The sequence below is a fragment of the Lonchura striata genome, chromosome Z (genome assembly GCF_050655825.1).
Source record: "Lonchura striata isolate lonStrDom1 chromosome Z, ASM5065582v1, whole genome shotgun sequence".
Classification (NCBI taxonomy): Eukaryota; Metazoa; Chordata; class Aves; order Passeriformes; family Estrildidae; genus Lonchura; species Lonchura striata.
In genome coordinates, this window is record NC_140740.1 from 47,970,989 (window position 1) to 47,995,238 (window position 24,250).

The following is a 24,250-nucleotide window of genomic DNA, read 5'->3' on the forward strand; positions in this document are numbered from 1 at the left end:
AAGTGCTACTGCTGGCACCAGGGTCAGATGTGGGCTCTGATCTGCTCCACCCCGGCAGGGACCAGCCTCACACACCCACTCTGAATCACTTTTCCTTTTGATCTTCCAGTGCTGCCACCTTTCACCTTCTTTGGGAGCCATGCCAGTCCCTCCTGAGCAGTTTAATGACTTGTTGAACAGCACCACACGGAGGTGACTGTGCAGGTGCTGAAGCATCTGAACTTCAGAGTCACAGGAACCCACATGAGAACCAGGAAACAAAGCAAACTCAGACACACGGAACCCCTCAGTGATTTAACAGGAATTCCCCTCCTGTGGGCAAGAGGAGCAAGTTTTCAGAAATAAGATACGAAGAAGTTGGCTGCTGAACAGACATAGGTGGATGTTTCAGGTATTGTGTAGGAGTGAAACAAGCAGAGATGGCAGTGAAACTGAAGAGCAAGGGTACTGGGATTTCAAACAGGTCAAAATGAAAAGAAATAGTAAGAGGAGAAGTATGTTACTTTTTTCTGTCCTGTTTTGTTAACAAAGCAGGATAACTTCTCCATCCCATATAACAAAAATGAAATGGTTCTGGGATATATATACTTCTTAATCTGGGATAATTTAATGCAAAATAATAGAAAGCTTAATTCAAGATAATCAACCAAAAATGACAGCACTGTGGGTGGTATCCTTGGACAAAATTCGATGAAAACACAGAACTAATGTAGAGATATTGAACACCTGAATTTCTCCAAGGCATCATCAAACTCATTTAGTTTTGAAAAGCTTGTGCTTTATGGAGTCAGCAAGGTATATGCTCACGATGCAAGACACTGGTTCTAGACACACAACAAACAGAAGCCGAGACATATCTCTCTGGGTATGAATAGCAGTGAAAACAAATGCTGACATGGGGTCAAACTGTACATTTCCAAAAAAAACCCTTGTTCTTTAGAATCCTTCACATTCTGAGGCAGAAACATCCTCTGGCAGGAACAGCTCCTGCAGTCAAACAGCCAGTGGGGAAGAACATAATACCCATAAGGTTTTGTCAACATTTCTTGTGACTCACCGCTGCAGCCTTCAGCCATCCCTGGGAGGCTTCACTGACCTTCACAGACCCATTGCTCTCCTCAGGCTCAAAGGTCACATTGCCCAGAGACAACACACCAGCCAAGATAGCCTGCATGTCCACTTGTTCCTAAAACACAAAAGAAAGGTGACTGAAAAGTATACGAGCATGTAGCATGTACAACACAGATGACTCGGAAGTTGGAGAGGTTAAAGGAAGAGGTACAGGCAACCTGTGGGAAAAAGCTCTCCACAAAGTCTGGCAGACTCAGGTGGTCTGAAAGTAACATGAAAAATCTAGACAAAGATATAGGTCTGAGCTTCAAGAGAGCAGCTAGAAAGAAACACTGTGCCTGCAGGAAGCACAGATGGAAATGTAACAGCCCCAGGACTAACCTGTTCTTGGAAGCCCACCATGTCAAGGGCATTGCAAACCTCTTGGTATTTGTGCTTCCAGCATTCAGTGACTTCCTGTGTACCAAATCGTCCACTTATGTACCTGAGAAAGTGCATATCCCATAAAAACTGTCACACAATCGGCACCATAACTCAGTTGTCCCCAGTGGGAACAAAGCAGATCACCAGAAGGGGAAATAAACTTTTCCAAGGTAGCGCAGCAGAGACCCCTGACCTCCCAGCTTCCATGATGGTCTGTATCTCTCCATTCAGATCCCACTCCAGTTTCCACTCACACACAGATAAAACCCCAGGGCAGAAGAAAAAACTCCATTATGCTGTTTTCCCCTTCACCACCCATTACAAAGACTAAAGTAGAGTGTGTCTTTGACGCACCTGTAGAGTGAAGGATCCAATAACCCATACATCTCCTTCTGCTCTGAAGACAGTCCAGCAAACATGTAGTAGAAGATGTGGAAATTCCTCTCCCCAGTATCTTGCTGTACCACCCGTGACTTCTCTAACAGGTACTCACTCAGCTTTGCACCTTGCACTGCACACAAAAAGGTGACAGGGTGGGGAACTTCACTCTGGGGGACATGAAATTGCCTGGGTTGTCCCACATCTCTTCTTTGGTGACAGGAGCAGAGAATTGTCTAAATTCACTTCCTTGTGTGCAAGGCCCTCTAGGCTGCCCAGTACACTGGAAATGGGCTTCTCCATGCTTCCTGTGGTCTTAGAGATTTCTGATCACCTCTTTTAGCAGAAACAAAGGCTTCTGGCATCAGAGAGTATTACTGACATTTACCCTGCACTCTCACCCCCATATCCTTGCTGTACTCCCACTCTGTCCAAATCCAGGCCTGATCCTATCCAACAGTGGTTGCTGTGAGATTTTTACTTAATTGCACACCCTTCCCACAGGGAGGCAGGCACATGCCAAATTTTTACCCTCCACAAGTTTTGGCTACTCAGTCCGCTCCCTCAAGTTCCTGACCACTCCCCAGGCTAGTAATTGTCCTTGACTTTACCTGTATTTTTCTGGAAACGCAGCTGTATGTATTTTCCAAAGCGGCTGCTGTTGTCATTCATCACTGTCTGGGCATTGCCAAAAGCTTCAAGCAATGGATTCACCTAAAACAAGCGAAGAAGCAGAACAATCATTCTTCAGATTATGCAATCCAACCTAACTTACTTGGAAAAATTTATCTTTAGCCTTTGCTAGTCAGAGTTCAGCTGGAAAAGGAACCACTCCATGAATATGGATGAGCACCTATTTTATCTCTGCCTGGATAGAGAAATTCAAGAAGGCAAATATCACAAAGAAAAAGAAGCATGAGATTAATGATGATCAGTACAACTGAACTGATGGGATCTCAGTAAGATCACTGAGACATTTGTTAGAAGGTTGGTCCAAGCTGTTTCCACACAGTATCTGCTATCACTAGATAATTTGAATACTATACAGCAATAATAAACAAAGTCACCAAGCCACTCAGTTAATATGACACCTTAGCTACTGAAATTTGTAGACATAGGGACAGTATATAATAAAGAAATTAACAGAACAATCAGACCAACTTGCTAAGGGTGGTAAAATGAGTTTTCCTATATCCGAGTAAAGAATGCCTGTCAACTGCAAGAATGATGCCTCAGAGTAGAGGCATCAGAGTAGAGGCAGCCTGATGAACAAAGCTTTAAGGTATGACGGTAATTCCTCAAAAGATTAACTCAGTCCTTGTATATAGCTACAGGAACCAAATAAGATGCATATTATTATCATCTCTAGGCTTTCCAAGGGCAGTTTATCTGGGCTGAAGTGAGCTATTTCTAGTGAAGGAACTACAAGCTAGCTCTAGGCACTCTGCTGAGCAAACACAGCTCTCCTGCCTGTGGAACCTGCTCAGGTCAGAAGCAGCCTGGCAATGTGGCCCAAGCCAGCTCTAAGCAGAGACAGCAGGTGTATCATTGCCACGTTCCCACAACCCAGCACAGGCATTCACCTTGGATCCACCATGGATGACACCACACTGAATTAATACACCATTCCAGAGCCCAAAGCACAGCATGGGGCATTGGGTTTATGGGTCAGTGTATTGGTTGCAGGAGGAGCTAAAGCTGTTTTCTGTGAGGAGATGCCAGACACTTTCCCCATGTCCAACAGAGCATTACGAGCCAAGAGAGCCATACAGACCTGCCACTGGCCAAGGCTGAGCCCGCCACTGACAGTGGCAGCGCCTCTAGGATAAAAACTGCTGCACAACCACAGAAGGGAGAGAGGAGAGTGAGGGTGCGTGAGAGGAACAGCCCTGCAGACACAGGGTCATTGAAGGAGGAGGGGCAGCAGCTGCTCCAGGAGCCAGAGCAGAGATTCCCCTGCAGCCCCTGGTGCAGCCCATGCTGAGGCAGCTGTGCCCCTGCAGCACAGGGAGGTGCAGGGGGAGCAGAGATCCACCTGCAGCCCTGGAGGAACCACACCAGAGCAGGTGGGTGTCTGAGGGGGCTGTGACCCCACGGGAAGCCCTCCTGGCAGGACCTGTGGCCTGTGGAGAGGAGCCCGTGCTGGAGCAGGTTTGCTGATAGAGGACTTGTGACCCTGCAGGGCCACACTGAAGCACCCCATTCATGAAGGACTGTACCCTGGAGAGGGGACCCAGACCGGAGCAGTCTGCTCCTGAAGGAGTGCATTATGTCAAGGCAGCCACACTGGAACAGTCTGGTCCTGAAGGACTGCCTCCTGTGGGAGGGACCCCATGCTAGAGGAGGGGAAAAACATGAGGAAGAAGACAGTAGCACAGATAAACTGTAATGAACTGACCTCAGCATCCATCCTCTATCTGCCTGTGCTGCTGGAGGGAAGAAGGTAGAGAGAAACTGGGAATCAAGTTGAGCCTAGGGAGAAGGGAGGAGTTGGGGAAGGTGTTTCAAGATTTGTTCTTATTTCTCATCATCTGACATTAACTGGCAAGAAATTAAATTAACTTTCCCTAAGATGAGCTTCTTTTGTCTGTGATGGTAGTTGCTGAGTGATCTCACAGTCCTTATCTCAACTGACCAGTTTTTGTTATTTTCTTATACCCCTGTCCACTTAAGGAGGGGAAGTGACAGAGTGGCTTGGTGGGCACTGGTTGAAGTTAACCTTCCACAGAGAAAGACCTCTATGTTTCTACAGGGAATCTGAGAAGGAAGACTTTAAAATTAAATAGTCCAAGAACTCACTCTTGTTAATATATCACATGGAAGGTTTAAAGTATCATTTGTTTAAAAAAATATCACAACTCCCTGGGGGAAAATTCAAGTGGAAATATTTCAGACCAAAGAGTCAAATACGTTTCAAAATGAGCTAGCAGAGATATATGAAAAGAGCAAGGATGGCAGTTAGCCAGCTAGCAGGTATGTGCCTGACAGTATAAGTAGCCAAGGATGGGTTACTAAAAGGTGTGCGAATTCTTCATCTCTCTGTATCATTAAATCAAGGTCTTATTTTTCTAATGAAAGTCCTTGTTCTACCTCAAACAGGAAATGATTTAGAAAAATGTAACCAATATCTTGTAAAAGAGAACATGATAAATGATTGCAATAGTTTTTTTTCTAATTTAAAAATCATCTCCAGAAAACGGAATTACTCACATACTAACCCTTCTAATTTGTGGCCAGCTATCTCACCATTCTTATCCACTATTTTCTTATGTATCTTATGTGTGGCTCCCTGATTTCCAGTGGTGATTCATCAGCAGGCTTCCTAAGCCTAATCCAAGTTGTCTTGCAGCAGTGTTGCTTCTGCACCTTCAAGCACCACCCTGCAGTGACCTACCTGAAGTATCTGCTGCTCCAGCTGTGAGTTACCTTTGCATAGGTTCATTATGTGCTGCAACAACAACTTCGTACTTTCTGTTTTCCCAGCACCACTCTCTCCACTGCCAAGAAAAAGCAAAAGAAATTCCATCAACCACGTAAGTATAGTTGTTCTGCCCCTTATGGCTCAAGTGCTCCATCACTTGAGAGTGCTTTGCAAGAGTTTCACAATTTTTTCAGCAAAATCACCTGTATGAGTAAAAACTTACATGACACAGATTTACACATGAATCATGTGGTTCTGTTCCTTCATCAGGGAACTTTTCCCCCTGTGCAAGGGCATACAGACATACCCCATGCTGTCACTTCTGAATGGGATGTATCAGACAGACCATTTGCTCTGTTTCAAAAGCCATCTGGTATATCAACTCCCTTGCATATGCTGGAGCCAATAACTTCCTTTTTCTTCAGAGAAATATGCCCTGTCTACATCACATGTACACCTGGATACTGATCATGAGATGCTGTGGCAGTATCAGATCTCAGATGTTTCACACATCCATGTGCCAGACAGCTGGGAATGCAGGTGCAGAGCTGCCCACACTCCTACAGTGCTAGCAGTGCACATCACTGTGCTGTCACACATCCACAGCGCCTCTGCCTCCAAGTCAAACAACCAGCTCTTAGAAAGTGCAATTTCCCCTGTCCTGGGAGAGGGACTGTACAATCAGTGAGACAACACGTCCTTAACTGACAACATGACGCCAGCTGAGAACTTCAGCATGTGCATGGAAAAAAAAATAAATGCAGGAAATACTGGAGGTATCCTTGAGGGCAGGTCCTCATTTCCTTTGAGCTGACCTTTGAGCGTGTGGTGTGGCTTTACTGCTGTGTAGCTGCCATTGGCTCTGCACTTGGTATCAAGTATGTGTCATGGGTGGCTAAAAGCCTCAAGTATTACAGCAGGTCCCTGATCTCAAGCACAGGTCAGACCAGCACCATTCAAATACATACCAACAAAATAGGATCATTTTGCCAGTTGAGAACATGCCATCCAGTGCCCCTACTCAGTATGTCAGGTTTATTTTCATTTTTCTGTAACTTTCCTCCTCCACCAAAAAAACCCCCAAAAACCAACCAACCAAACAAAAAACAAACAAACAAACAAAAACAAACAAAAAAAACACCAACCCCAACAACACTTCCATGGTTCAAGCTTGACCTTAGACCCTCTAACAAGCACAACACCTTCACAAGGCCTTCACAGGCCTTCACAGCAGGTGTGCAACTGCCCCCAGCTCTGAAGAAATGCTAAGTCATCTTCAGGCGACCCAAGTGCTGTATTGCAGCACATGCAGGCTACAACTAATGTCCTTTGCGACTGGGAAGGCAAGAGAAGACAGTAGAATTTGTGGCTGAAGACAATTTGGTAGCAATGAACACTTATGATCTGGCAGCAACTGCTTCATCCAACCTCACCTCTGAAGAACGCGATCCAGACCTCCGACACTCAGTTGGAGACACCAAAGAGACCACCAGAAACAGATCCTGGTGTGTCCCTGTGCTGTTGTGAACTGTGGTCTAACAGAAGTGACCTTGTCTTCCCTGTTCACTCCAACTGTGCTCATGTAGGAAAATCTGTTAATTAGTGTTTCACCACCCATGGAGTGAAAAACCACAAATTTCCTGTGACAGTAACACACAGACTAGGTATAGGAGTATATCAGACTCATCTCTGAACTGCTGGCAGAAAACAACCAGACTGCTGACCACTTCACAAATTCTTATGGGTTACTCTTTCTTCTACCTCCCAAGACAAATATAATGACTGTTCTCTACCCCCCAAAGCCCCACCAGCAGCGCCTCTTGGCTGACCCCATGGCCACCACTTCTTGAGGGCACTTCACATAAGCACAGGCACTAATCGCCTGAAGGCACAGAAATGAGTGACCCTCAAAGTCAGCTACCAGTCCCAGCAAAACACCCAGCAGTGATTCAGCAGTTGACTTCCACACTATGTAGACCAAAAGTATTGATAAAATGATCAGGCAAATATAAAGGAGCATTAAAGCAAACAAGTTAGCAAGTAGCATTTTAACTGAGACGATATTTAAACTGTTCTCTACAACACCCAGCTGTAGAGAAGAGGCAGTTAATGTTTCAAGGCTTTCTCCTTGCTGTTCAGTGCTTTCTCTACTAAATGATGCTACCTGCTGTGCTGTAGAGTTCCAGCAGAAGAATGACGAAAATGGAGTAAAATGTTTGTGGTACTTATAGGCTCTTTGAAAGAACCACTTTCCCCTGACTTCTAGAGCACAGAACTGCCCATAACTTTAAGATACACCCCAACCAGATTCCCAAAGGTCTTAGAGCAGAAAAGCATAGTTTAATACTTCCTGCTCTTCAGTTACACTTGGGAAGCTCCACTTTGTGAAAACTGGTTCCTTCCATTATCATCCTTCCAACTTTTACTACAGCTTTTACCATAGCATTTGTATTGCCAGAGCAGAGCTGTATTCCCAGAGCTGGATTCCAATGGCTGGTTCCCCACCAGAAGTGAACCTGGCATCTTTAGTGTTGTAAAGACTGCTGGCTGAGCTGCTCCAGGAAAGCCAGTTTTGCCTGCCCACATATTCTCACGACGTGCCCGCTAATCTGTCTCAAAAGCAGCTGGGATGAAGGATGTGTTGCCAGCGCAAATAGATTTTGACTCACCGACAGAACCGGAGAAAAGCTTCACCCGCACCTCGGGCGGGGGGATGCCAGCGGGAGCTCGCGGGCCGCCCCGGCCCCCGCCGGCCCCGGGACCCCCGGCCGCCGCTCACCTGATGAGGATGCACTGGTTGCGGGGTCCGCCGCCCCCGCGGCCCAGCATGGCGTGGTAGGCGCGGCTGGCCACGGCGAAAATGTGGGGCGGCAGCGCGTCGGTCTGAAGGCGGCGGTACCGCTCGGAGACCTGCGGGGAAGCGGCAGCGGAGAGGGGTGAGCGGCCGGGGGCGGCGGGGCGCGGCGGGGGCGCGGCGCTCACCTCCCTCCCGTAGAGCGGCAGCGGCTGGAAGGGGTTCATGGCGACCAGGATGTCTCCGATGTCGGTCTGTGGGGACGGGACAGCCGGTCAGCCGAGCGCCCTCCGCCGCCCCCCGCCCCGGCCCCCGGCACTCACGTAGATGTGCTGCTGCAGGAAGCGCTCCCGCAGCCCGGCCAGCAGCGCCGCCTCGTCCAGCTCGGCCAGCGCCGCCAGGTCCCCGGCCGCACCGGGCTGCGGGCCACGCTGCCCCAGCGGCACCATCCTCGCCCTGCCCTGCCCGGCCCGGCCCGGCCCGGCTCGCCCGGCCGCGCTCCGCCCCGCCCCGCCCGGGACCGCCCGCCGGGGCGGGGCCGCCGTTTGAACGCGGGCGGCGGCGAGACCGGCAGGTAACGGGCGGCGGGGCGGCGGGGAACCGGGACGGGACCCGGGACGGGACCACCACGTGCGGGACCGGGACCGGCGCCGGGTCCCGTCCCGATCTCCAGCCGTGGAAAGGTCCTGGGCGGGATGAAGCCCTGAGCAGCCCAGCCTTACTTTGGTGGTAGCCTCGCTTTGGGCGCCAGGCTCAGCTGCATGACCCGTAAAAATCCCTTTGGCTAAATTAGTCCACCAAGTATTTCCTCAATCCATGTCACAGTCAGAGAAAAACATTTGGTTAAAGTCTAATAAATGTTTTGCAGTGTGCTCATGTGATTTTTGATTTTTTTTTTTTTTTTTTTTTACTGGAAACGTTTATTTAAAACGTATTTTATTAAAAAAGAAAAAACAAATCAACAAAACAGAACCCTGATAATGAGTAAAATGCTTCAGTTTTGGTCAAGAAAAGCCCTCTGTTCAATCCTGCAAGACTTTTAACATATCTTTTCTTAGCTGCTGAAAAATATAATACCCTTAGTTTTGACTGATCCAAACTACACTTTTAGTACCCTACAGCACAGCTGAATTGAAGTAAGGCTAGGTTCATGTTTTACTTCCGGTATTAACTGCTGCAACATTTACTCCTTTACTCCTCAGGGTGGCTGAGGATTGGCTGTGGGCTCCAGAATTTCTCCCTTTCCCTTCCCCTTTCTCTTACCTCACAGTGTGGGATGTGCAGCCATGTGGCCCTTGGAGCTGACCCATCATGTGTTTGCGCTCCTGAGACACCAAGAGAGGCTGTGCAATAAGGAGATTTTTTGCGGGTACTCAAAATTTAGAAATGTTGAAGGGGATGATGCTCATGGTGCATTCTAAGTAGTAGAGGCTGTTTAGTGATCTTTGAATGTGAGCTGGGGAGAAGCAAGCTGGAGCAGTTCTGTCACTTGTAGGTGGAGTATTTTCTAGTGTACCCACAGGCTGCAGACAGTCTCACCCTGCAGAACTTACACAGAATATTGTGCAATAATGGGAGTGTTAGAATTTCTTTATGTGAGCAGTAGATGGTCAAACCTGGTATAATTTGTTTGTTTTAATTATTATGTGTTAAAAAAAAATAGTCTGCGTTTTAGTCCATTACTGGTGAGTACTTTGCAACTGCACTTGAATATAATCATGGAATGGTTTGGGTTGGAAGGACCCTTAAACACTGACTCCTTCCAACAGCCCTGCAAAGCCCAAGGACACCTCCCACAGACAGGGTGGTTCAGGGCCCCATCCAGTCTGGCCTTGAACACTTCTGGGCTAACGATAAGCTTAAGGTGGTGTTCCCTGCAGTGCTGCCTCTCCATCCACGCCAGGTCTGACTAAGAAGTGGTCTTGGCTAGGCTTGTGGTTGTGCTGCAAATGAATATGAGGGCAAGCTCTGGAGAAGCTGCTGCTACTCTGCAAGACAAATCTAGTTATTTTCTACTCCTATCCACAGTACCTCTTCCACCCACAAACTTGCTAGAGTTTAGCAAGAATTTCACACAAAGAATGGGGAGGACAAAACACAGGAAGCAGTGGTTTGCATGTGGGATTTTGCACTGAAATTTGCTTATAGATGAATCATCATGTACCACTATTGCTTTCACAGCCTGGTCTCTCTAATGGAGTTTCTCTGTTTGAATGCAGGGCCCCTGTGCCGACAGAAGGGAATGCAGAAGGAAACTGTTAATAATGGTTGCTGGCAACTGGCTGCTCTTATTTCCTAGGAAAGTGTTGAGTTTTTAGCTCAGAATCCTACATTGCAATGCAGGTTATTCTTTTGATGTGTGTCCATCTTGCTTGGCTCTCCAGGATCCTCTACCTCCCTGTATATCAACCCTGACTCTGCCATGAGTGCCTCATCCCTGCCATTTGTGGTTGGAGCAAACACTGTGGAAGACCAGCGGGCTCGCTGGGAGAGAAAGCGCAGCAGGACAGCCAAGGAACTGCTGGAGACAGAACACAAATACCTTGAGCAGCTGGATTTGGTGCTCACAGTGAGTATTTCTGCCCCTTCTGATATGTGAGTGTCTTCAGACAGCACATACTTTTTCGTGTTGCCGTGGGGAAGGGTCAAGAGCAAGACTGTGGTGCGTCCCTGTTGTCTGGGACACCTGCTGTGGCTGAAGGAGTTTTTTGTTATTTTTCTTTTACCTCCTCTGTAATATTCAATAGCTCATGTGTTTGGCTTTTTGGCCTTGGTCTGTACACAGACATAAATCTTTTAAGTTTTGATTGAATAGGGTGCTCGCCCTAAGATGCCTGAAATGTATGAACTGTAGGAACACAGACAAGAAAAAGTTTATGAACAAGATGGTGAAAAACAGATGCATTGGAGGATACTGAAATAGACTCTTCTTAGTGCTGTAGTACTGTTCCATGTGTTTGCAGTTATGGTTAGAGCTACAAGTAAGGCTTACATCTGATGGTGGATATCTTAGGTAGACAGTCACAGTATTTGATATCTTTCCAAGCCAAAGGGGTCAGGCTGTGACTTCTGGCTTCTGCTGTGTGCCACAAGTGGCCTTTGAGTGACCTCAGAGGCTAATAACCTTTACAGCCTTCCAGTACTTGAAGGGGGCTTATAAAAAAGAGGGAGGGTGACTTTTTACACAGGCACATAGTGATAGGAAATAGAGGGAGAGTGACTTTTTACACAGGCACATAGTGATAGGACAGGGAAGAATGGTTTTAAACTGGAAGACAGCAGGTTTAGATTAGATGTTGGGGAGAAGTTACGTACTGTGAGGGTGGTGAGGCACTGGCACAAGTGGCGCAGGGAAGCTGTGGATGCCCCATCCCTGGAAGTGACTGGCCAGGTTGGATGGGGCTTGGAAGGTGTCTCTGTCCAGGTTTGAACTAGATGGTCTTTAAGATCCTTTTCAATCCAAACCATTGAGTGATTCTGTGATGATTTGTGAATGCTACCTGTTTGAATATTTTTTTTTTCCCTGCTTAGTACTTTGTGACAATTTTAAAGGCCAAAGGGACACTGAAACCTGCTGTGTTGGAAACTATATTTGGACCCCTGGAGTCCTTATATTCAGCCAGCCAGTAAGTGAACACAGGATGCAATTCCTGTAATTATATTGGGAGGACTCAATGTTGATGGGAAAGTAAGATTTGGGGAAATAAGGCTAACACCTTGTAAAACAGGCATTCACTTCTAGCACCACTAGCCTTGGTGGCATTTGGAGGTATCCCCAGGAAACTCCTGATCTGTATCACATATCTGGGTACCCAGTTACTGGACAGGGGTTTAAGCTCAGTAAGTCTGTTCCACGGGGTGTTCTGTGGCTTACTCTCTGACCTCCAAGCACAAATTTGTCATAGAAACAGGATATGAGGTGGAGAATGGTAAAGGCAGGCCAGCAAATGAAGGAATCAGATTGACCTGTAAAAATGCCATCAGTAACATATTCTTCACAAGCTATCTCTGCTCCTTGTGCACAGTCTTCTGTCACTTCACCTGGAGAAAGGGAATCTGGGACCAGGACTGGAACATTTTTGTCAGAGTCTGGATCTTTATGGCCACTATGCTGAGAATTTGGAACAGGCAAATAAAACATTAAAGGTAAGTATGTACTTTAGTCTTCATATGGTTTCTCTTTTCCCATTCTGTGATACTGCCACATCTTTCCATTTGTCTCCTGTTTCTGGAGAGGTCAGTGTTCTTACTTCTTCTGGCCTGATGAAATTCAGGCTTTCTTCCACAATAAAGTGGTGAAAACTTCTCTAGTTATTTAGAGCTTCAAATTTCTGATGCCTTTTCAGGTGTTTGTGTATGTGTGTGCATATGGTAAGCATTGCTTTCTCAAACAGTGTTCTGTATTTACTCCCACTCCTTCCTAACTGGCAAGTCTAGAGAGTTTCCAGGCTTTCACTATGATACAGTGATCTCTTTCTAGGAATTTTCAGGTCTCCTATCTTTCCCACTACCACCATCAGTATCCTACTAGTGGGATTTCCTTTTCCTTAGCAGTTTTTTTCCTTTGTTGAAGACCATTTTTTCCTTCCCACTTATGTCTTCAAATGCAACATGTTTTCAAGAAATTTCTCCAGAACATATATTTATTCCAAAGTCCTGAGAGCTGTATCTGAAATTTAAACCACTCAGCTCCCAGTTTTGTCAGTGTTTGTTCCCAGATGCAGAATGGACTTGGATGTTTCCCTCCTCTTGAATTTGCATGGATGTATTCATGCTTTTGGTTTTCCAAGAGAAAAAGCCATTTTGGATACTTGTCTTAAGGTGATGAGAATGCAGATCTGCATTGCTTTTTCTTGAAAGAAATAGCAAAAAGCCACAAGTACACTCCTTGTTTTCCTACTGAGTCAACCTTCTCTTTTTCATTAATTTCAAGTATGGAGGGGAGATATCACTTCCATTACCCACTGAAATGAATGATCAGGAGAAAGGGAATGGCTTACCCAAAGCCACAAAAGAAGTTGATGTTTGTGGGACTGGAGTCCTAAACTCTAAGTTGAAGTGTTCTAAGCTCTGGTACAGGCTAGGGCACATAGCTTTGAGACTACAGAAAGACTAAATCCCTTTTTTCTGCACACAGGAGCAAGTGAGGAAAAATAAGTCATTCCGGCGGTTTAAGAAACTCCAGGAGACTCGACCTCAGTTTCAAGGGAGGGAGCTAGAGGACCTGCTTCCTTTGCCCCTGCAGAGGCTGCACCAGTAAGTAAGAAATTGTGTCTTCAACGGATTAGCATATGAAGGGAAAAAGGAATGCATTACTATCTTTGTTGCTATGAAAGGGAGAGTTGCTTATTGTGTCTCAAAATCAGAGCACAGAGACAGCAATGAAACAGACCCAAGAATGTGCCTTGTAAGGTGGAAGCAGTGTACATGGATGGGAGATGATGCAGTAAGGCAGTTGTGCTTAGCCCTGGCTCCTTCCTCTAGCTCTTGGGTAGAATTGGAGGCTTTCTGCTGTCTCAGTAAGCTACATAAGTTTGGTTCTGAATGAAAGCAAGCTGACTGACATGCTGCAGAAGTGTTGGTCACTGCCAGTGATGCTTTTGCTCCATTTTTATGTAGATTGCTGACCTGGAGCATTGTGACTATTGTAGATGGCTCTTTTTGGAGAGAAATTAGATTAATGAAGGAGAGCTTTTCTTTCCTCTCTGGTTATCAAGACTGTATCACATTTGTCTGAGCCTGGACAGATCCACTCAGGATCACTGCATCTCCCTCTTGAGGCACCAAGCCTTCCAGTCTTCAAGAAATGTTTAGACAACCTCATTGGACACATGTGATTTTTAGGGTTGTCTTGAAAATGCAGAGGCATTAATTGGACTTTGAGGGTCCTTGTGGATGCCTTTCAACTCAGGATATTCCATGATCATCTCCCCTTTGAGGAGGCAAACTGACTGCCTGAGGAGAGTGCTGCATGCACTCATGGGCAGCCCTTTCTTGGAGAGGGTATATGGGTAATAAAGGTGCTTTTCTGGGAACCTAGAGTCTGCTACTATAGATGCAGTAGCTGTTTTTCAGTCATGGTCTTATCTACACTAAAGCAAATTTGAGAGATTGAGCACCTCTTTTCTTTGAAAATAACTTGGAGAGATCATACCACAGTCTTTCATGTAACTTTATGTAATGGTTTTAATCAGCTTGGCAGAAGTAAACATTAAGCTGATTGGTGGGTTTTTACTGTAATTCTTTGGGCAATTCTTTTAAATTTGCAGAACAGCAGTATATTTGTTGCAGTCCAACTATTTGGAAAAATGTGAGCTTTTTGATAGAAAGTCTAATTTTTTAATTAATCAGTTCTATCATGTTCAAATTTCTTTAAAACTTTTTTAACGTATCCACTAGCTCATATGAGTTCTGCCAGTTTGTGAATCTGTGAAGTTCCTTCTGTTTGACATTACTAGAGAAAGCATTTGCAGAGATCTTATCCTCTCCAGTGAAGACTGAAAAGGAAAGAAGAAAAAGGCAGGCCCTAATTCTTATAGAAGTGCCTGTATTTTCTTGTGTGGGCAGGAAACATGGTATGAATACCACCATTCATACACTATTAAAATAGATAGTTCAAAGAGAAATTTGTTGCTTATTGAAGGCAATAACAAAACATGTGAATACTGAGACAGCCTCATGATCTTAAGTGATTTGTGAGTCTGCTTCTATTGGATACCCAGGAAAAGCCAAAGGTTTGCAGATGTACAAAATACTTGAGTTATTTTAGTTGAGACATTTGATGATAAAATGGATGAATGAAGTGGGACCAAAACTGTTTGGTTAGGCTTACTCTCTCTCTGGCTGAGTGCGTGCTGTTACTAACAGGAGCTGCTGCTGCTGTTCCTGGTATCTTGTTGTGAATTAAACTGCTCTCTCCATCTCAGGTACAAGCATTTCTTCAGAGACCTGCTGGAGAACACCAGCCCAGACACTGCTGAGTACCAGAAACTTGCAAGTAAATGCTGGCACTTTGATCAATGATACACTCCTTGCTAAGAATATTTTGACTCCCACCTACTGCCTGGTTCCAAAGGAAAAGAATCTTCCTCTCTCTGGAGTGTCCCTGAGAACATGTTAGGAATAAAAATACAAAATAACTGCCTGTGAAAATGGCCTAATATTTAGATTGGAGAAATGGCAGCAGCTCTGATTTTTTTTTAAACTCTGCTGATTATGAGGCACTGGAACACTGGTAGCTCAAAGAATTTGTTGATGCCCGATTCCTGATAGAGTTCAAGGCTAGGCTGGATATGGTTCTGAGCAATGTGATGTATTTGAAGATGTCTCTGCCCATGACAGGTGGGTTAGAACAAGATGATCTACAAGGTTCCCTCCAACCCAAACCATTTTCTGACTCTCTTGGTCACATGCCTCAATTTTTTAAGTTAATTAATGTCCTTCATGCTATATCCAGTCACTAGAGATGTTCAGGCTCTCATATAAGGGTAGTGCCATTTAATATCTTTATTAATGATCTGGATAAGGTAATTGAGAGCACCCTCAGCCAGTTTGCAGACAGCACCAAGTGTGTGAGTGCTGATCTGCTGGAGGGCAGGAAGGCTCTGCAGAAGGATCTGCACAGGCTGGACCCACGGGCCAGGGCCAATTGTGTGAGGTTCAACAAGGCCAAGTGTGGACTCCTGTCCCTGGGTCACAACAACCCCTGGCAGTGCCACAGGCTGGGACAGAGTGGCTGGAAAGTTGCAGGGAGGAAAAGGCCCTGGGGGTGCTGACCCACAGCAGCTGAACATGGGCCAGTGTGTGCCCAGGTGGCCAAGATGGCCAAGGACATCCTGATTGGATCAGTAATAATGTGGCCAGCAGGACCAGGGAAGTAATTGTTCCTCTGTGCTCAGCATGAGTGAGGCCCCACCTCAAATCCCATGTCCAGTTTCGAGCCTTTCAGGAGAGACACTGAGGTGTTGGAGCAAGTCCAGAGAGGGGTCCGAAGCACAAGTATTGTGAAATGTGGCTGAGGGAGGTAGGGGTGTTTAGTCTGGAGAAAAGGGGTGACCTGATCACTCTCTACAAGTACCTGAAAGGAGGTTGTGGCCAGCTGGGGATTGGCCTCTTCTCCCAGGTAACAAGCAACGGGATGATGGAAATGACCTTGAGCTGTGCTAGGGGAAGTTCAGAATGGACACTGGGAAGCGTTTGTTAATAGAAAATGTTGTTAAACCCTGGAATGGGCTGCCCAGGGAAGTGGTAGGGTCACCATCCCTGAAAATGTTCAAGAAATGACAGTCAGTGCCATGGTCTACTTGACAAGGTGGTGTTCATTCCTAGGTTAACTCAGTGATCTCACTAGTCTTTTCCAATCTAAATGATTCTGTGTTTTTTATAAGTAGTTAACACCACTTGTAGGGCATTTTCCTTTTTTTGCTTCCAAATGCAGGAAATTATTCCCCTCTCTGACGTTTCATTGGCAAATGTTTTCTAGAACTGTAGACTCGTTAATTGGAAAGAGGCCTCTGGAGGTGATCTAGTCCAATCTCTCACAGAAATTTCTGAATAAAGCTGTTGTTGATACTTGGTTTAAAACTTTTCTTCTTAATTTCATATTGTCTTTTCTTAGCAGGATGTATAAGGTGAAATACGCATGCATTTGTGATAACTTCAGAGTATGCTGCTATAATTTCAGAGACTGTGAAATCTGTTTGTGAAGTATCTCACTGGGTCCAAGACATCTTTGATAAGAGAGAGAACTCCTTGCAGCTACTTCGGGTTCAGAAATTGCTCAAAGGACAAAAGACACAGGTTTTGACTTCAGGTGGGTCTTACTGACCACTCTATTTATCTTCTGCCATGCTGAGATACCTGTACATATGCTCTCCTTCATCTCTGACTCAACTCACATTAACAAGTTTTCCCTTTCTGCCCAAATTCCACAGTTAGGTGGTAAAGGACTATGACTAGTAATGCAAGAACTCTTTTATTTTTAATTAAGAATTTTTGAGTAAGGATAAGCTACAGCTTAATTGCCTGACATTCAGATAGGAGAAGCTGATGACATGTGGTTAGAAAGTTAGGAATCCAATAAAATCAGGAGTGTAAGTCCTGGATGGTAATGAAAGAGAGACACTAAATTCTTTTGGAAGAGTGTAAGCAGTGGCATTATCCCTACTCCATTGCAGGAACCATAGATGCCTGAGTATCAAGGGCACTAGAACTGTGTTGTTGTTTACTTTAAAGCTACAAGATTAATGGCATTCTGCTCACACCCTTCATATGAAGAATTTTCTTTGCATGGTTAAACTGAGCTAAAAATCACTGTATTTGTGTTGATTCTTGAGATAGATAAAGCCACAGTCACTGGCATGTAAGAGCATTTCAATTGATAGGTCTCTTACACAACTGGGTGCTCTCCATGCCCAGACCACACTCTGAGCTATGTAGGAAATATTGTGAAAAATGTGCCCAGTCTGGGCAATTATGAAATGGTCATTTGGGGTTTCACCTGTAGCCTGCACTCAACTCTGCTGTTGCAGAGGTTATCCAGGCACAGTGCTGCAGCTGAACAGGATGCCTTATGATATAGAATGTCCCTTTGGGGATTTCCGATCAGCTGTTCCAGCTGTGAGCACTCCTATGTTCATGTGCACTCCCAACGTCCTCAGTTGTGGCTTGAGGAGGATGAAACATCTTTATACTGAGCAGTGCCTACACAGAAATGAACAAAAGATCCCTGTGTTGTCAATGGTGTTTTCAGTGCAAAACCAAAACAGCCACTATGGGAAAAAGTACCTCTATCCTAGCCAAACCAGCATAAGTACAACAAAGATTACTTATCAGAGGCTGTTTTCAAAGGGAATTTGTCAATGGGCAAATCAATTTACAATTCTCTTTCCTGTTCTTAGAATCTTTTTGGTGCTGCCAGGTGAAAGGGAGCTAACACAGGTATACTCTGTTTACACTGAGCAGAAGCATGTTGTTGGGGTGCCTGGGCAAATTTGGGGTAGTGTGTAAGTAAAAAGGTCAAACAGTTATCCTGATTAATGTTAGAACTAATAGGATAACACCACAAAAATAAACTAACACCCCAAAACAGTATAACTAGACCAGAGATGGCTATTGTTTCAAAGTGTTTGGTCCCCCAATTATTTTGGTCTCTGAAAATTCTGAGACACAGTAGGATGAGTGTTGAGGGTCACTAAAGGGATTTCCATAATCTAAGACAGAGAATTCTTGTAGAAATGTTTTTCCACTGGCTGCAGTTACATAGTTATCATTGGATATGAGAAGCACAAATGTAAGAGGCAACTGGGGTTTGCTTGCTTTGACCCAGCTTTCCAAAAACAAGATAGTTTTTGCAGGACAGTCAAGATTGTGTGCTATTGCCAGGAAGGAACAGGAGAGAAAACAATGCTGTAGATTCAGAACAAAGCAGGGGTGTTGGAGATGGGTCTCTCACACTTGCCAGTGTCTCTGAGATGTCCTGTTCCCAGTGAGGAGACCCTGCTTTTCTTGCTGCCTTCCATATTCAGGACAAATACAGAATCAGCCAGAACTGCCTCCTTAACTGAGAACATTGTTCTGTTACCCAGAGCTTCCCCTGGGATATTTTTCTTGCCCTTCTTTCACAACAATTTCCTAGAACTTGTACACCTGGGAATCCTGGACATAGATCTATATTGCAAAACTTCCAATCCAGTCTGTGTCAGATTGTATGCCTGTGAGTCTGATCACAGCACAGCCTGAGGGAAACAGATCCCAGCCCAGCCCCATGCTTCTGACACCTTCCTCCCATTTGTTTTTTTAAACCTGGATTGATTCCTGCACCTCACCTTCTCTGCCTCAGTTTCTTATTCAGGTAAGAGGAGTGGTTCCAGTGGAATAAGCAAAGCAGGAATTCACTCACTTCTTTGTTTGGTGACTATAGCATTCTAGTAAGACACAATCCACAATGAAAACAACACTGTGTTTTTATTCAAAAATGTATTTATAGCTCATGCAGAAGCTAAGGCATGAAATTCCCTGAGAGATGTTTCCTAAATGTGATCAGGTGGCAATACATTGTTATGGCTTTACATTTTTATAGATAACCTTACTGGCAGGTGTCCTCATAAATCCCATGAGTTCATGGCTAACTTCCACAATAATCTTGAAGTCCTGCTTTATTTATTTAATCCTTTTTTTTACATTGCTGCTCACAGCTAGGCTTATCAAATTGTTTTGATTATTTCCCTCCTGCTTTCTTTTGTTCTTGTTTTATCACAATTAATTTCACAGGTGGATGACACTGGATTCTTCTTCAAGAGAGGTTGATAAGGTTGCCTATTCAGACCTTCCTCATTTTTTATCTCCTTTCATGCCTTCTATTTAGAACAGAGAGAACTCCCTCATTTTGTAATCTGCAATCTGCATTCTCTTGGCTACTGTAGGTCTGTATGTAGTTAGATGACCTGTGAAATATGGTTTTGTTTTATTTTTGGTAGGTTTTTTGAGCTTTTTTTTTAATTAGCACACACAAACAAAACAAGGAGAAAATTATAATTGTTCAAAGCTGAAGCTAGTTTCTATTATACCACTAATGACAAACAACTGGACAACACAACTTGAGATAGTTCATGTGTTTTCTGAAGGCTTATGTTAATTTAAAGGTATGCATAACATTGTCAAACAGTGATTTTGTTCTGATCACTTTAAACAAACTTGCACATGATAATATATGCTTAATTAAAATAGCAGATGTATAACAACTTCAGCTGCTCCTGATACACCAAACGTTTTAGGCTGGTTACAGCTTCTGCACGGGTGCTCTCCGTGCTGGTGGGCCGGACCCAGCTGACATCCAGTGCCTTCTAGTGGCTGGAATTGATGTAGAACACGGCAACCTACAAGGGTGGCTCACCCAGTATTCCTGTTTTATCTCATTACATCTTTTTCTCTTTATTCCTGCCCACCCTCCCTCAGATCTCACAGCTGTCTCTGTTTCCCCGGCATGCCCAGGGCGCTGGTATATCCGGGAAGGCTGGCTTTCAGTGGTGCCTGCAAAGGGAGAAGAACTGAAGCGCAGGATGTTCTTCCTGTTCTCTGATATCCTCATTGCAGCGAAGCCCTGCCACCCACTGCACCTGCTGAACTCCAACAAACTGTCCTGCTGGGCTGTCTATCCGCTCCACCAGTGCTCGGTGGATAAAGTGTTCGGCCACACGTGGAGCCAGGGAGGGCTCCTCAGTGTAAGTCTTCCCACCTGTGCCAGGCAGAAGTGCCAGTGGAGTCAGGCCTGTAAGCAGGCCTCCAGCTGTCTCAGCAGCAGAGGGACCGAAATGATGACAGTGGTGAAAAAATACAGTGAGCAAGTCTGAGTTAGGACAACCCTGCCTTTCTTGAGTGGTGCAGGTACTTTTCCTTTCACGGTGTGGAGCCTCCTGCACACTCTGGGGTTACAGGCTGCTGGTTGCTTCACTTAGCTCAGGTAAGGAGGCTCCACTAGGACTCTGACATGTCCTCATCAGAGCCACAGTTTTGGGGGCAGCCCCACACTCATGTGACAATGAATTACACTGATTACATGTAGAAAAACAGAATGAAAAAGATGTGGATGTTATTGCAAGAGATGATGTGCATGTAACTTCCTGAGGGCTGCAGATTCCTTGACAGGGACCAGAGTCTTCTGTAGGGGTTTCAAGGTCAGGTCTTCCAAGGCTTCACCTGTGGCTGTGTTAGCTTTTTTCTTGTGAGCTATGACAAAGAAACTCTTTGAGCAAGCTGTGACCTGTAGATTATTGTAGTGGAAGAACACCATGAGACATGGAATATGGTAGAAAACTGGATGAGCTGCTGAGAATCCTAATTGCTGACCTCCAAACAGGTCAGAACGAGCTGTCAACTTTGACTGGAAACCATGGACAAGACTGGCACTTGTTCTGTACTGTACAGTCTCTGGCTTCACTCAATATCAACAATAAATTTCTCTGTGTGGGAAGGATAAAAATTAGCATGCAGGGACTGAATTCAGTGGTGATGATTTTCCTTTTACTACAGTTACTGATTTTGCAAGGAATGCCACAGATTCTGCTTGTCTTTCAGCTTTCCTTCCCACACAAGACACTGCTGTTGATGTCCTGCAACCAACAAGAGATCAATGACTGGTACCGGAGTCTCACAGCTGCAGTCAGGTAAGCACCCAGGTTCCCGAGGTGGAAGAGGACAGGATGTAAGAACTGATCATTGGACCTGTGTGTGGTTATAAGGGTGATGGAAGCAGCCTGATCCTGGCAGCCAGGACACAAGGGAATAATGAGGAGAGTTTTCCCATATTAACTGTGACTTTCCCCTTTGTTTTCCTCTACAGGCAGCTGAAAGCCTGAACCACTCAAGTACAAGACAGTCTGGCAGGACAACCACCCTCATGGCAGAAGCTTCCACAATCTTATAAAATGTTCAGGGACATATAGTAGCACTGAATTGAGAAGGACTACACACTGTGTTTGTGAGATGATGAATGCTTTGTCAGCTGCCCTAATATTCATACAGATACTGCAAAATATGCATTTGTACACAAAAAACCCTGTTGTATCTAGGATTTCCCCCAATTTAGCTAAGAATCTTCTAGCTTTTTTTGCACTTTAGTAAACTCAAGATAACTTAAGGTCAAGCAGATGTGAGTGTGACTTGTTTTCCTTTTCCCTCATTAAATGTTTTTTTAGAGGTATTTTTGTATTTTGTTAAAGCCTCAGCATGGACTTTTAATGTGGAATTTGTGCAGCAGTTTGGTTCAGAAAACATGTATTTGAATATGGCCAACTGCAAAGAGGACAATTTCAAGGTTATTAGAAACATAAAGATTAAAGTCTGTCTGAACACTGACCTTGTGGCAGTTAAACTGTTGTTGTTCTTCCTTAAGCAGTACCACCCATCTTTAATTTCTCACTGGTGTTTATTAAAACAGAACTAGTACTATGTGAAATAAGTGTCTTGAAGAGAGAATGTATCATGGGGGTTCTTTGTCTTTCCATACAATTAGCTTGCTACACAGAGCCACTTGTTTAAATCTCTTAAGTTTGTGAAACCTGGGAGGAAGAAATGCAACAAAGTTTAGGAAGCCACACTAGTTCCATTGTGTATTGCCACGAAGAGTTGGGCCAAGTGTTCTTGAAGTCCTTTCCAACTAGGTATTCTATCCTGTGATTTTATATTTGGGTTGGTTTTGCTTTGTTTTGGGTTTTTTTTTTTCACTTCCAAGTTACAGCTAGGACTTTCAAGTACTAGCTGTGCCTAAAATTAAAGACAAAGCTAGCAAATCAAGATTTTTACTGCTCAGTAGTTACACCACTCTAAAAATGTTCTGCTACTTCCCATTTTTGTTCCAGTAGAAGAGATGTCTAGCACTCCTGCTGCCTCTGAACCTGTGGTGTGTGTCAAGCTCTTGCTAGATTACTATGACTCATGCCTGTTTGCACCTTATAAGACACAATTCTTTTGTTGTCTCTTTACAGTACTTAGCTCAGTGTTACTATACTGTTTACACTCAGTGCTTTTTAAACAGCTTAAGTATCTTATATCTCACCAAACTTCCTACCCTGAAATGCTGAACAGTGGCTCCTAGAACACAGTTAGCAAATCCAGTTTTCTGGAATAAGCAATTAACTTACAAGCACAGGAATTATGCTGATCAGGGGAGGTTTAAATAGGACATGAAGAAGAATTTCTTTGCAGAAAGGGTGAATAAACACAAATGTGTTTATACATTTATACATTTAATAAACACAAACTCCAGGATGTGGAGATTGTTAAAATTAAGACTGGATATGGCACTTAGCGCCATAGTCTGGTTCACACAGTGGTGTTTGATCATAGGCTGGACTTGATAACTTCAAAGGTCATTTCTGACCTAAATGATTCTCTGAACACAACTCAAATACAAGCAAACTGACTTTCTGAACAAAGTTTATTTACACAGAAAGTATCAATCATCTTGGCTTCCTTCTGCTGAGTCTCTATTCAAAGCACTGGAAGCAGCCAGCGAACTCACGCCTGGCCACGGCAACTTCCATCACCCTCCATCCCTCCTGACACGCCTTCGCTTCTCCAGGCCCGCCGCTAGACGGGGGTGCCCCGGGGCCGCGCGTCCTGCCGGCACCCCTTGAGCAGCTGGTTCAGCAGCGTCCTGTCGGAGTCGCGGCGCGGGCGGACGAGCGGCGGCAGCGGGTTCCCCTTCAGCTCGATCACCGCCATCTTCGCGCGGTCCAGCCCGTCCCGGTTGGGGATCTGCAGCAGCCGCGTGTAGCTGCCGGGGTGCGTCTGGAAGCGGGGCGCCAGCACCTTGAACAGCTTGTGGATGAGGTCCTTCTCCTGCTCAGGGGGCGGCACGCTCAGCCCCGGCTCCGCGGCGGGCCGGGACGGATGTGGGGCCGGGGGTACTTACGGTCAGCCAGAAATCCGCCATGCGCATGGCGCGCTCGTCCCTGTCCCCCCGCTTGGCGTAGTCGATGAGCTGCGGGGAGGAAGGAGGCGGTGGGTCAGGAGAGGCGGTGGGTCAGGAGAGGCGGTGGGTCAGGAGAGGCGGTGGGTCAGGGCGCCTCCCGCCGCCCCCCGGCCCGCTCCGGCGCGCTCGGGCGCCGCCGCTCACCCGCTCGGCGTAGCCGCGCATCTCGTCGGCCCGCGCCCAGGGCGTCTCGATGCGCTCATAGCGCACCAGCGCGGTCACCAGGTTCCGCAGCAGGTCCAGGCGCGACCGCGGGCTGAGCCCGAGCCGCCGGAACACGCGGCCGTGCGAGATGGCGGCCGCCACCGACAGCCGCATCCCGCCGATCGACCGACGGCCCGGCCGCCGCCGCCGCCTCCCGGCAGCGCTCGGGCGCCGCGCAGCGCGCCGGGAGCTGTAGTCGCAGCCGCAGTCCCGCCGTGCCGGAACGGGGCAGGCTGGAAACATGGTCCCGCCTTCCTGACGGAACAGGGTCGTCCTGAAGCACACGACACAGCAATGCGTTCATATTCTTGCGTATCTTGGATAAGGGAGACTCCGGAGCCTCTCCGGGAAATCCGTTCCAGGGTTCAGTCACCCGAACAACTTACGAAGTGGTTCCTCTTGCACAACTGGAACTTCCTGTGCACCACTTTCGGCCCGTTGTCGCATGTCCTACTGCTCGGCTCCACTAGCTGAGCCTAGTCCATCC

At 45.8% G+C, this 24,250-nt stretch overlaps 3 protein-coding genes across 12 annotated transcripts in view; 1 reads left to right on the forward strand and 2 right to left on the reverse strand.

Moving 5' to 3' along the window:
• The window catches only part of LOC110484169 (myosin-IIIb), a 26,335-nt gene extending 17,763 nt beyond the window's left edge, over nucleotides 1–8,572 (reverse strand). Inside the window, exons 1-8 of one of the 4 annotated variants that reach the window (XM_021554629.3) lie at nucleotides 8,411–8,571; nucleotides 8,276–8,341; nucleotides 8,073–8,203; nucleotides 5,267–5,369; nucleotides 2,484–2,586; nucleotides 1,849–2,005; nucleotides 1,453–1,555; nucleotides 1,058–1,186 (exon numbers count right to left, since the gene is read on the reverse strand). In XM_021554629.3, coding sequence (XP_021410304.3) covers nucleotides 1,058–1,186; nucleotides 1,453–1,555; nucleotides 1,849–2,005; nucleotides 2,484–2,586; nucleotides 5,267–5,369; nucleotides 8,073–8,203; nucleotides 8,276–8,341; nucleotides 8,411–8,536 — 918 coding nt within the window. In that variant the 5' untranslated portion in view covers nucleotides 8,537–8,571. Of the gene's footprint in view, nucleotides 1–1,057; nucleotides 1,187–1,452; nucleotides 1,556–1,848; nucleotides 2,006–2,483; nucleotides 2,587–4,270; nucleotides 4,412–5,266; nucleotides 5,370–8,072; nucleotides 8,204–8,275; nucleotides 8,342–8,410 lie in introns of those variants that run through there. The other 3 variants (XM_085566357.1, XM_085566355.1, XM_085566356.1) reach the window with 3 other exon arrangements.
• Nucleotides 8,100–21,941, forward strand: ARHGEF39 (Rho guanine nucleotide exchange factor 39). Of its 7 annotated transcripts, none has more exons than XM_085566361.1 (10): nucleotides 8,100–8,229; nucleotides 10,472–10,656; nucleotides 11,619–11,713; nucleotides 12,113–12,233; nucleotides 13,225–13,343; nucleotides 15,014–15,084; nucleotides 16,771–16,899; nucleotides 20,043–20,308; nucleotides 21,162–21,250; nucleotides 21,427–21,941. In XM_085566361.1, exons 2-10 carry the CDS (start codon nucleotides 10,510–10,512, stop codon nucleotides 21,440–21,442), a joined length of 1,053 nt encoding a protein of 350 aa, XP_085422487.1. In that variant the 5' UTR covers nucleotides 8,100–8,229; nucleotides 10,472–10,509; the 3' UTR covers nucleotides 21,443–21,941. The 7 variants fall into 7 exon arrangements, with proteins under 7 accessions (XP_085422487.1, XP_021410340.3, XP_085422490.1 ...); XM_021554665.3 differs by having other exon boundaries at nucleotides 20,079–20,308; XM_085566364.1 differs by lacking the exon at nucleotides 8,100–8,229 and adding an exon at nucleotides 8,635–8,661 and having other exon boundaries at nucleotides 10,307–10,656; nucleotides 20,079–20,308.
• A 1,063-nt stretch (nucleotides 21,942–23,004) lies between these two features.
• On the reverse strand, nucleotides 23,005–23,929 carry MRPL17 (mitochondrial ribosomal protein L17). The gene is made up of 3 exons (XM_021554628.3): nucleotides 23,704–23,929; nucleotides 23,500–23,568; nucleotides 23,005–23,426 (listed from the first exon to the last, which is right to left on the reverse strand). Exons 1-3 carry the CDS (start codon nucleotides 23,875–23,877, stop codon nucleotides 23,175–23,177), a joined length of 495 nt encoding a protein of 164 aa, XP_021410303.1. The 5' UTR covers nucleotides 23,878–23,929; the 3' UTR covers nucleotides 23,005–23,174.
• Nucleotides 23,930–24,250: the final 321 nt, after the last annotated feature.